We start from the raw sequence: 11,702 nt of genomic DNA, 5'->3' as shown, positions 1-11,702 counted from the left end.
CGACACAGGTTTTGAGCTCTGCGATTGGACAAAGGCCAAGCGTACGCTTTCTTCCAAGCTTGTACAGTAGAAAACATGGATGTGACAAAAGCACCACAACGGTGACTCACTTACTGGATTACTTTTATGCAGCACTTAATTCTTGCCATGTAGCGTCAGCGAGAAACAATTTTATACTGGTCGGTGCTTTTGTTTTCTTTTGAGCTTTTTCACTTGCACGTCTTCCAACAAATGTTGGTGCCAAAATGTACTTCTGTCTGCTTTACAGATTGTGTCTCACAGAAAATGTCACTACCTCTAAGAATAACGTATTGCTGTTATTTGAACGCCGCAGCAGCCCGGTTCTAGTGGGGCTCGATTGAGAGCAAAAATTGCAAATGAAACTTACTAAAATAGAAGATGGAAATATAGACAAATATTTGACCAAAATAGGAAAATTGCTCCATGTACAGCACTTTGTATGCAGCGATGGCTGTTTGAAAGTGCTCTATAAATACAGTTGACTTGACTTGACTTGACAAAAAAATTGAATGAAAATTACGAAAAGAATTACATGAAATGTGCAGAAACAGTAGACCAAAGTAGAGACAGGAAAATATTACAGCTGACTGAACGTAATGTGACTTCATGTAATTTAACGTACTGCAATAGAATACAACAACACATAATGTAAATCATGATTCCAGTTAGATAGCAGTGTTGCGCTTGCGTCTAACTCAGGGGTGCCCATTAGGTCGATCCTGATCCACCGGTAGATCTAAGACAGGTCCCAAGTAGATCCGAGGAGTGTCGAGGAGAAAAACAAACAAACAACCATTTGTGTGTCTTTGTACATGTTAGTAATATATTTTTTTGTGTTAATGTACGCTGCGCCCTAATCATCCTATCAGTCTCATTTTCACAAAATAAATATTTAAAAAAGAAAATAAAGCAGGCAAATCTTGAATTTACAGTGGCGCGTGATTACATCACCAGAAGTTGTTGGCGCTCAGCAGTCTGCAATTGCAGCTTGTGATCAGAGCTGTTGCGCTGTATCTTTTATCGTCATTATTCTCATTCAGAGTTTTGCTTCGTGTACAAGTCACCGAGGGCACGGTAAGGGTAGATCCCGTGGGGTTAGTTGATCAAAAAGTAAATCTTCGGTCCAAAACGTTTGGGCACCCCTGGTCTAACTGATGATTTGTTTTTAACAGTAGTGGGCGGGACGGCGGTCAACTGGTTGGCACATCCACATCACAGTGCAGAGGTCATGGGTTCGAGTCCAGGTCTTCCTGTGTGTGTCGTTTGCCCGCTCTCCCCGTGGCTGCGGGCTTTTTCTTTCTGTACTCCGGTTTCCTCCCACATTCCAAACACATGCATGGGAGGTTAACTGAACACTCTAGTCTAAATTGTCCTGAAGTGTGATTCTGAGTGTGAATGCTTCTTTGCCTACGTGTGCTCAGCGATTGGATGGAAACCCGTTCAGGGTGTATGAAGGCAGCTGGGATAGGCTCCAGCATGCCCGTGACCCTCGATCAAGCGCTTCAGATAAAGGCTGGACGTTACATATTAGTTCAGGAGTTTACGAGGCGTACTTGAACGAAGCATCAGTCCGGTTCCTGCCGAGGCTCCATCCCGATTCTTCCCGCTGCCCGAACTCCATGTTGTTCTGTCAGCTCCGGCGAACAAGTGCCCCGGCCCCAAACTCTCACGTTGCAACTTTGTGTGCGAAGTGCCTGTGGAAGTGTGTTTGACCCCCCGCGAAACAACATGGCAGACTACCGGGAAGACACGGGAGCTCGGGCCCTGCTCGCCTTGCAGTCGGCGCCGTGCAGCCCCGTGCGAGTGGCGGTCACCTCGCACGCCTTCCACCATCAGCCGTCGCTCGCCTTCCTCAGTCCGCCGCTGACTGAAGCCGCCGCCGGCGCCGGGATGCGCCCGGCTCGTCTGGTGTCTCCTCTCCCACAGGCCCTGGCCAGACTCGAGGGTCGGGACTTTGAGTTTGTCATGCGCCAAAGGACCCTCACCATCGGCCGGAACTCGTCCCACGGCTCCGTGGACATCAACATGGGCCACTCGAGCTTCATATCGCGGCGGCACTTGCAGCTCGGCTACGACGAGGCGAGCGGCTTCTCGCTACGTTGCCTGGGCAAGAATGGCGTGTTCGTGGACGGAGTGTTCCAGCGGAAAGGGGCGCCGCCGCTGCTACTTCCCCGACAGTGAGCTCCGCCTGTAGCCTCTTAGCTTAGCATTTGAGGCTAATAAACGTGATAGTTGCCCTTTTCAAATGACATTTCCCGTACATTCTCAACAACGTGTACATTCAAAGTTATGTACGTTTTATAGTTAGAGGTTATTTTGAGCACTTTTAATGCTTTTGCTAGGGAGTTAGGGTTAAGTTGTTATAGTTAATCTAATTCAAAACAAACCACGGATAGCCGATGTAAACCAATAGACTTTAGACTTTGAAAAAAATGAAATGAAATGTCACTGAATATGTTAATTTTGAGTAGCCTATTTGTGGGTGTAAAACAGTTTTCCCCACACCATTGGGAAGCAAGTGAATGAACTTCAGCTAAGCTAGCTCGTTAGCTTAGCCCACAAGAGACTACCGGTACGTGTTAATTTAGCCCCGTTGTTTTATTGACAATAAAATGTATTTGTCAACCTCAGCCACCCGTGCTTGCGTCTTAGACCGTTTACAGTGTACAGCGGTCATTCGTTGCCGTGTCATATTTGTCAATAGCTGTCTTAGGTGTTGTTAGCCGACGTGTTGCTGTCAATGTAAACAAACGCACCACTGCGAAGTCCACACGAGGCCCCCTTGACGGGAGGTGCGTTTGTTCTGCAGTTAAAAGACTCGTTTGGTGTGAATTTTGTCGCTCAACGCTGAGCACGCGTTTGTTTGAGGTTGTACCCAAAAAGATGCCGGTTACTTTGTTTAGCGGCCACAAATACGGTCTGGGCGTTTGCTGTGTTGTGATTGTCAATCAGCCCGCTGGGCAGCGAGGGGGGCGGGGTGGTGTTGCAGTCTGGGTGGGAATCGGAGGGGGTGGGGCGTGGGGTTGCTCGTCTCTGATTGGCCGTTTGTGAGGGTTTGGGCAGCTGATCCCGGAAGTTGAGTGTGGAATGACAAGAAGCACATGGAATCAACACAAGACCAACTCGTCCACGCAGGGTGTCTACTTTGAGCATTTGACCAATATTTGTATGTTTGTTGCTTACATTAAATACATGAAATACTTTAATGACAAATGAGTAAAAAACATTTTAATCAATTTCATGGAGAGAGTGGACAAATTCACGCAAGAAGATAATGTAAGCAATAATCATGATGAGCATTATTAATAGTATCAATCCTAGTCAATGAATTGTTGCAGTTGGACAAGAGGCTTTTTTTGGCCACAATGCTTGAAGCACATGGCACTTGCCGGTGAAAAGGAATCGTTAAAAATAATCTTGGCATGTTTTTTTAATTTTGAAGCTTTTGGCTCATTGCGGCCTGACAAAACAGTTTTCTATTTATTGCATCAGCTGAGATGTCATGAGTTGTGCAGCTCTTAGCAGTGGCATTCAGAGTGTAACGACGTTCTGCTCACTGTTTGGGCCAGTTGCCGTCTTGAGACAGAGCTTAGAGTTTGGGGTTTTGTGTTTATTTTGGGTTTTTTTGGGGTGGGGGGAGAATTTGCAGGATTGGTAGGAACAATTGAATTTTATACTACCCCAAAATAGAAAGAAAAATATCATTCAAAAGCATCACATATCCGAAATTAGATGATTCTTTTAGAACAGCACTCAAGTAAAAAAAACAACAACAACATGAAGCTCCAACACGCCCGCGACCCTCGTGAGGATCAAACGGGGAAACTAAACTACGATGTGCCGCTGTACAACTCTCATTATTATTATTTTTTTGCTTTTTTAAAAAACGCAAATCGCATTGTGAAATAATGACAAACCGCTCTAACCTTTCCCTCCCATAGGTGCGTGTTCCGCTTTCCCAGCACGGTCATCAAGATCCAATTTGCGTCGCTCGTCCCCCCCGAGGGGCAGCGGGAGAAGGAGGCGCCCTCGCCGCCCATCCGCGCGCTCCTGCCTCACATCTCCCCGCTCAAGATCAGCATTCCCACCGCGCAGCAGCACGAAGAGCACATCAGGGCCTTCGGCCCGCCGCTGCCATCGCCCACGGGCACCCTCAGGTACGCGCACCCACATAAACGTCAGTTAAAAAAAAAAAGTTGACACATGGTACAAAATCCCGGTCAAATATAAACATCATAGAAGTAGGTCAGGGTCCTGGAAAAAGTTACCAAACTAAGGAAAAAAAGAAAATGTATTGCAATAAAAAGAAAACAAAACATTTAGTTTAAAACATTTTATTTTAAAAAATGCTCGCCATTTAATCATAAATGCCTGAAGTAAAAAAAAAAAAATCTAAAAATGAAAATGGATCAAATACAATAGAAAAAAATTGGACCGGCTATTCTTGTGTGACAATTCAAACAATAATACTAAAACCACAATTCTCCCCCCAAAATAAAATTGAGCAACCTAACACCGAAATATTAGAGTTGAAAATTAGATTCTAAAATGATGGCAACAATTGGCCACCATTTGAATAAGAGCATAAGTAACAGCAGTTCCTCACGACGACATGCAAAAAAAACCACAACTTGTTTCATGTCACAAAATGCCCCAAAACTGACCAAAAGTGAAAAGATGCGACATGTTGAGACTGCACATTAGGACACAAGCGATGGGTGTCCATCCGTAGGTGAACGCGCGCGTACCTCCATAAGCACGTCCGTGCGCTTTGGGACACGCCGGCTTTTCAAAGTGCAGCCTGACATGTGACTGAGCGTTCGCAGGACTCAACTCATGTGGTGCACGTGTGTGTTTATGTCTATACGTGTGTGTGTGTGTGCGCGATGTTGACGTGAGCTCATTCATATTTGATTCTCTCCTCTTTCATCTCAAACTGCTTCAAACAACAAAGCGTGTGACGGAAAAGTGCTTAGGGCTGCACGACTGTCCGTGTTTTATGTTATGTGTTGCGTTTATTATTTTACTTTATGTTACCTGTTTTGTGAAGCGCTTTGTTACAGCTGCCGCTGTTGTGAAAGCGCTATATAAATCGGCATGTATTGTATTGTATTGTGTTGCGTAGCTTTGCGTTCTCGGTCGAACTCTTTGTGGATGGCGAAAGCGCCCACTTGTGGTGCTGCCGTGTCACTGCTGTGCTTTCTCCTCTTGCGTGCGCCTTATATGGCAGCCCTGCAGCGACGAGCTGCCTGATTGGTGGAGGAGAGGATTGGTTTGGCATGGACTCAGCATTTTTTTTTGGGGGTGGGGGGTGGGGGGGGTGACGACATCCACTCCTGGTTTCCTCTGCTCGCCCCTTCGCCCAAGTGTGCCCACAGAGGATGAGACTGTTAAGGGGTGCCCCCTCCCCCTCCTCCCGGAATGTCAAATACGTTTCCAGATTTTTTTTGGGGGGGGGGGGGGACCCTTCTGGTCATACGACGCCGATTGTTTTCGAGCCTGTCTTTGGCTAAAGAAGTAGAATTTTTAACAAGCGAGCATCAAGCCACACGGATCGGAGCCGACAAAAGCGGCGCGCAGGCTCCAGCTCCTTAGCTTGTCGAACCAGAAAGTGTGCATGCATGCGTGCGTTGCTCATGCCAAATCACAGCTGCCTTGTTGACTTGGCAAACAGCAGCAGCAGCTGTTGTTGCTTGTCCGGCCCGGACGCTGGCCAATGATTAACATACGCCATTGATGATTGTTGTGCCGGAGCGCGTGCGCGTGCGCGTGCGCCGCAGAAAAAGACACGCGAGGCCAGCGTCTCCACTAGTAAGGTGGACGTGTTTTTTGCTGTGACTTTTGAGCTTGAAAGTCCGACTTTTATTGATATATGACGATGACGTTCTCCAAATAATGCATTCGTTCTGCTGCCCCCCAAAAAAGCCCTCAAGAAATCACCTTTATTCCTCACAGATTCCAACTGTTTGTCTGCAGCTTTTTAAAAGTCAATTTAACTTAATATTAATTGCGTTAGATTGATTGATTGACTTTTTTTCTTCGATATTAATGAATTTCTCAGTGGCCTTTTTTTCCCCAAATAATAAGGGGAGGGGGACATGTTAAAAAATATTGTGATTGTTATTTTGTACGGAAATCCACTTTTATTTTATGAGGAGTCTGTCATTTTTGAGCGGAAGGGGAATATGTATGCAGAATAACTTTCTATTTCGAAAACAAAAATCTTGCAATATTGTCACTTAAGTTTGGAAAAAAAAATACAAATGTAGTGTCATGATGAAAAATTCCCACTTGATCCTCAGAAACATTTCCGAGTGCCGTTTTATTCTCATACGTTTCTGAAAAAAAAAATTGGGCGGGACTTTGACTTTTTCTCAAAACTTCATTCTTTTTTTTACTTCTTTGATTTGTTTTGTCAAAATTTGCCATCTTTTTAGTGTAGACCTAAAGAAAAAGAAGAGAAAAAAATCGGACTTAAAATTTCTCTCTTCTCTCAGCGTTCCCAACTCATGCCCGGCAAGCCCCCGCGGCGCCGGGTCGTCGGGCTACCGCGATGGCCGCAACGTGACCAGCGACCTGCAGCTGGTGGCCGAGTATGCCGCCAAAGCCGTGTCGGAGCAGAGGCGCAACGCGGCCGAGCACCGCGCCGCGGCCCCGGAGCCCCGAGGGGAGTCGGCCGGCGCCGGCGGAGACGACAGCCCCAAGGTATTGAAACCCGTTGACGTCACGCCGCCTTCACTTTTGTTTTTGTTGTTGTTGTCGTCAGGAGCCGTACGCTGCTGGCTCAAGAGAAGGAAGGAAAAAAATGGAGGGCCGTCGTCAGCGATGCACTTTCCAACGTTTATTGAAATAAGGACTGGGGCGGGGGCGTAACTACTGGATATTTTTTCGAATCGATTATTCTTTCGAATATTCAGATATGATTTTATTTTACATTGAAGGGGATTCAAAAACATTTCCCGCTCCCCCAGATTTCTGTTTAGTAACCAAATTATTTGTGTTGATTTGGTATCGTTTTCGGATTCAATTAGCGGTTCGCTCATTTTCTTTTCTTCCCCGCATTAAAAGTCGATGTGTGCTCATCTCCTGTTTTGATTGAACAACAAAAACGACAGAATTCCAAAACGGATTGCTGCCGAGGCTTGAACACTGGCTGGAAACGATTGTGAAAGTAGTCGTTGATGAATTTGAGCATCAATTAGTCATGGATTGGCAAATGGCGGGACTAAATCAATGTTTTGTGCACCCCCCCCCCCCCCCCCCCAGGATGAGTCCAAACCGCCGTATTCGTACGCACAGCTGATCGTCCAGGCCATCTCCTCGGCGCCCGACAAGCAGCTGACGCTCAGCGGCATCTACGCTCACATCACCAAGCACTACCCGTACTACCGCACGGCGGACAAGGGCTGGCAGGTGTGCGCCAATGACGGGCGGGGGCGCCAAAGGTTGCCCAAAAATAAAAAAAAGTAGAAAAAAGACTTGGTCATAATCTTTTGAATGAATGATTAAAAACTCATCATAATTAAAAGCTCAAGATTTTTCTTCCCTAAAATATGACTTCAGTTTCATAACTGATTTTCTGTTATTCCCCAAAATTAATCTTTATTAAAATTCAGCTTTTTTGGGGGTTGAATTTTTTTATTTTTTACATTTCCCACGAGCGGGACTTTTTTTCTCCACTTTATTTGGGCAATATTATGGCTTAAGATTACAAACCAAAAAAGTTGATGGAAGCATAAAGCTTTTAATTTGGACCTAATTTTTGTCTAGTTTCTCCCCCCAAAATCCTTGTCTTAGAACAGCTACCTTATTCTTTTAATTACGACTGCTCTTGAAAAAATAAAACTTGTTTCTCAAAAGCCCCCCCCCCCCTTCCAAAAAATAAAATAAAATATATGATGTTAATTTTATCATGTTTTTCCCTCCCCAAAAATTTAAATTTAGCCCCCCATCATTTTTCTTGGCTCTTTTACTGTTCTGATTTATGATCTGCCCCCCCCCCCAAAATCTCAGGCTGTTGTGATGACCACTTTTATGAATTGTTTTTCAATTCTTTATTCTTGCAAGGTTACAACCACATTTGGATTAAAAAAAAACAACAACAACAACACTTTGAACTCCAACTTGACCCCTCGTAATATTTGTACTTTTTAATCCCCCCCAAAATGTGACCTTATTCTCGTAGTTTCTGACCTTTTTCCCTCTAAATATACGACTTAAATATTCTGCCTTGTTTTGTTTTTCCACGCGACTCGATTTTCCAAACCGCCACCTTTGAATTTGGGCGGCGACTTGACGGAGTGAACGTGCGGCCTTTTTTTGTCGCCCTCAGAACTCCATCCGACACAACCTGTCGCTGAACCGCTACTTCCTGAAAGTGGCGCGCTCGCAGGACGAGCCGGGCAAGGGCAGCTTCTGGCGCGTGGACTCGGCTTCGGAGGGCAAGCTGGTGGAGCAGGCCTTCCGCAAGCGCCGGCAGAGGGGCGTGGCCTGCTTCCGCACCCCCTTCGGACCCCTCTCGTCCCGGTAAGCGACTCCTCGCCGCCCCTCGCGGAATCCGCGTTATCGTTCATCCTCGACCGTTTTCAATTTCGCAAAAATTCAACGAAAGAAGAAAACGAGCGACTATTCCAGCAGCGACGGTCACTTTTTCAACACTTGAGCTTCGATTGCCAGTTGGAAAATTATCCCCCACCCAAAAAAGCCTTTATTGTCACAAATTTAGATTTATATTGTCTTTGAATCAGCCCAAAATCCAGCTTTATTTACAAAAAAAAACAACACTTTTTCTCCTCAATTAGTACCAGAAAAAAATAATAATAATCTGACTTCATTTTTGAAAAATGATGCCTTGTTGTCAACTGAAGTCAAGCAGGAGTTCCAGCTCCCCCCCCCCCCCACTTCATTTTTGTATCTTTAAAATACAAGTAAGGGGCGCCCTTCAGATTCTGCGGAAGAATTGGGTAACCATCAGCGATAGGTGAGTGCCGATACCAGTTATCGGTGTCGGGCCGATATTGGCCTCAATTTACTGTCATGCTCTTGACTTTGGAGTCAGCCAATCCTCCATCGAGGCTCTTCAGTTGGTCCACAATGCCGCCGCTCGCCTCTTGATTGGTACTCGGAAGAGGGAGCGCAATAACGCCTACTCTGCCATCCCTCCATTGACTCATTTTCGAGTTCTTTTCACGAGATCCTCTGATTTGTTTTCAAATCTTGAAACGGCCTGGCCCCCCCCTGACCTCTTGGAGCTCCTCCGCACCCGCCCGGTGCCTCAGGTCGGCAGACCAGACACCATTAGAGGTAGCGAGAACTAAGCAGAGGCTCGGAGGGGGAACGAGCCTTTTCCGTTGCCGCTCCCTCTCTTTGGAATGAACGTTCAGCAAGCCCCCCCGCTGGCCATCTTGAAAAGTTGTCATTTGGATTCTTTGGCTTTGGACCCGGTCTGAGACTTGATTTTGAGTTGGACTGTTTTTGTGCTTTTGACTGTCTTGGTTCTGAATGTATCGTTTTGGTACTCGTGGATGCTGGCGAGAGCAGCCGCCGATACTTGGGGCCAATTGGTATCAAACATGGCCGGTAACCATTTTGTTTGTTTGTCCTTTGTGCTGCCGGCTGCGGCGTGATGGGGCAGGACAAAGTAAGTGGCGCTCGCTTTGCCGCACGCGCCCCCGCCGCCGTCCTGACGTTTGCTTTTGCGGCTTTTGTTTTTTTTGCAGGAGCGCCCCGGCGTCGCCCACCCACCGGGGCCTGCTTTCGCCGCCGTCCAGCGGGCTGCAGACCCCCGAGTGTCTGAGCCGGGAGGGGTCTCCCGTTCCCCCGGACCACCACGAGCAGCTGGCGCACAAGCTGGCCGCCGTGCCCGAATATCGATACTCGCAGAGCGCGCCCGGTCAGTTGAAAGTGCGATTTTTCCACAAGCCAACAACAAGAGCAGATTTTCTGGCCACTGTTACGGAAGGAAGAAAAAAAGGTTATTCACGCATTCTTGTGCTTTTTTTTTTTTTTTTTTTGTGTGCGCATGTCCCCGCAGGGTCTCCGGTCAGCGCTCAACCGGTGATCATGGCGGCGCCGCCGCACCCGAGCGCCGCCCTGGGCAAGGCCTTGGCCCTCCTCCCGGGAGGCGGCGGCCAGGTCCACCTGGTCCAGAACGCGCCGCCGTCCTCCGTCACCATGCTGCGCGTGGTCACCGGCGCCCCGCCCAACGGCTACTGCGCCCCATCGCTGCTCAACGTCGGGCCGCCCGGCGGCGAGCTTAGAGGTGGGTCCGAAAATGGCGGCGCGAGGGGGCAAACGGCAGCTCTTCATCTCCAAATGATGCAAATTCATTTTCGTCATCTCTATGGACTTTTTGTCCAATCCGGCTTTCTCACGCGTGGCATTTTTCGCGGTGCTCAGGGGCGCAGCCGAAGCGAGAGTTGGTGATCCAGGCGCTGGACAGCGCTGGGCACGGGGCCGAGCCGCGGAGCGCGGCGGATGCGCGCAACGTGGCGCCGGGCCCGCATCCACTTGCCGTGCACGCCGTCACGCAGAACGGAAAGCACACCAACGCCGCTGCGGCCACGGCAAACAGCCTCGCCGCCTTCGCATCGGGTACCTTTTGCCTTGTTTCCTCTTTCTGGGTTTTCTTTTGTTTTCCTCGTAATATGTATCACCTGAGCCTCCCGTTCTTTCCGCCCCGCAGGTCTAAGCAGTCCTCTCCAAATTCTGGCGGCTCAGGCCTCCAGCTCCCCTCCGGTTTTGGTGAGTCGCCCGCAAGCGGGCGCGGGCGACCGACCTCAGGCCAAGCGGTCCAAGATGGACGACGGCGAGGGATCGGCGCCTGCCGCCCAGCAACCCGTGATCGTTGCCGTCATGCCACAAAGCCATGAGCCCAGGATGTGAAATAGAAAAACAAACAAAAAAAAAAATCACCTGAAGGGAATGTTGTCAAAAAAAAACAAAAAGTCTTCTTTAAGAAAAAAAAAAAAAAAAAGCTGAAGCAAACACTACTTTTTGGGTGGATGAAGAAATGGGATTACTGAGTTGCCAAGACGACGGCACGGTGGCGACGCCGAGCCGTCGTCTTGGCTGAATTACGGCAATCGTTTGTAAATTCAAACATCGATTAGCGACGGTCGCTGTTTAAGTTAGCGGTTGTCAACGAAAAAAAAGACACTTATAACCCTTTAAAAAGAAACAAACAAAAAAAGCCTTAAAAAGATTTCTACACTGTCGTTTTTATTTGAACCTTTAGAGCTTTTTAGAACGTTAAACGCAACATTAGCTGCGTTCACCGCGCTGACGTCGCCACTAGAAGCTATTTTTTTGTAAGCAAATATTTGTGTTAAAAAAAAAGTGTTATTAATACATTCTAAAGAGATTATGTATTTTTTGTAAATGTTCCACAGTTGTGATTCCGAATGTTGTAGCACAAAATTAAAGCCACGTTGAGTTAAAACACTTTTTTTGTTTTTTGGGGGGGGTGGGGTTGGTTTTGTAGTGTTTTTTTTCCCTTCACCCAACAGGAAGTTGACTCGCAATTCGATAAGGATGCAGAAGAAACATTTTTCCATATCATTAAAAAAATAATAATAAAAATCTGTCTTTTAGACTGAAATAATTCATGCTTCTTTACGATGACAGTTTTACCCTCCTACCTCCCCCCAAAAAATGCGACCGTGATTGTGACCACTCCATTT

The 11,702-nt window shown here is 47.1% G+C and overlaps 1 protein-coding gene across 1 annotated transcript; it reads left to right on the top strand.

The window, feature by feature from the left end:
* The first annotated feature begins 463 nt into the window (after nucleotides 1-463).
* On the top strand, nucleotides 464-11,461 carry foxk1 (forkhead box K1). The gene is made up of 9 exons (XM_086119977.1): nucleotides 464-2,198; nucleotides 3,963-4,178; nucleotides 6,519-6,726; nucleotides 7,288-7,434; nucleotides 8,354-8,547; nucleotides 9,741-9,913; nucleotides 10,055-10,282; nucleotides 10,420-10,614; nucleotides 10,706-11,461. Exons 1-9 carry the CDS (start codon nucleotides 1,750-1,752, stop codon nucleotides 10,903-10,905), a joined length of 2,010 nt encoding a protein of 669 aa, XP_085976103.1. The 5' UTR covers nucleotides 464-1,749; the 3' UTR covers nucleotides 10,906-11,461.
* The last annotated feature ends 241 nt before the right edge of the window (nucleotides 11,462-11,702 follow it).

The sequence above is a fragment of the Hippocampus guttulatus genome, chromosome 9 (assembly GCF_054856545.1).
Source record: "Hippocampus guttulatus isolate MCC_2025c chromosome 9, RoL_Hgut_1.0, whole genome shotgun sequence".
Taxonomy (NCBI): domain Eukaryota; kingdom Metazoa; phylum Chordata; class Actinopteri; order Syngnathiformes; family Syngnathidae; genus Hippocampus; species Hippocampus guttulatus.
This window is presented reverse-complemented; position numbering and strand designations above follow the sequence as displayed.

What these genes read in the sequence shown, in the direction of transcription:
- foxk1 (XM_086119977.1), top strand. Translation starts at nt 1,750, where the DNA reads ATGGCAGACTACCGGGAAGACACGGGAGCTCGGGCCCTGCTCGCCTTG. An exon ending in CGGCGGACAAGGGCTGGCAG is followed by an intron (nt 7,435 to 8,353) that starts GTGTGCGCCAAT and finishes TGTCGCCCTCAG; the next exon opens with AACTCCATCCGACACAACCT. An exon ending in TTCGGACCCCTCTCGTCCCG is followed by an intron (nt 8,548 to 9,740) that starts GTAAGCGACTCC and finishes TTTTTTTTGCAG; the next exon opens with GAGCGCCCCGGCGTCGCCCA.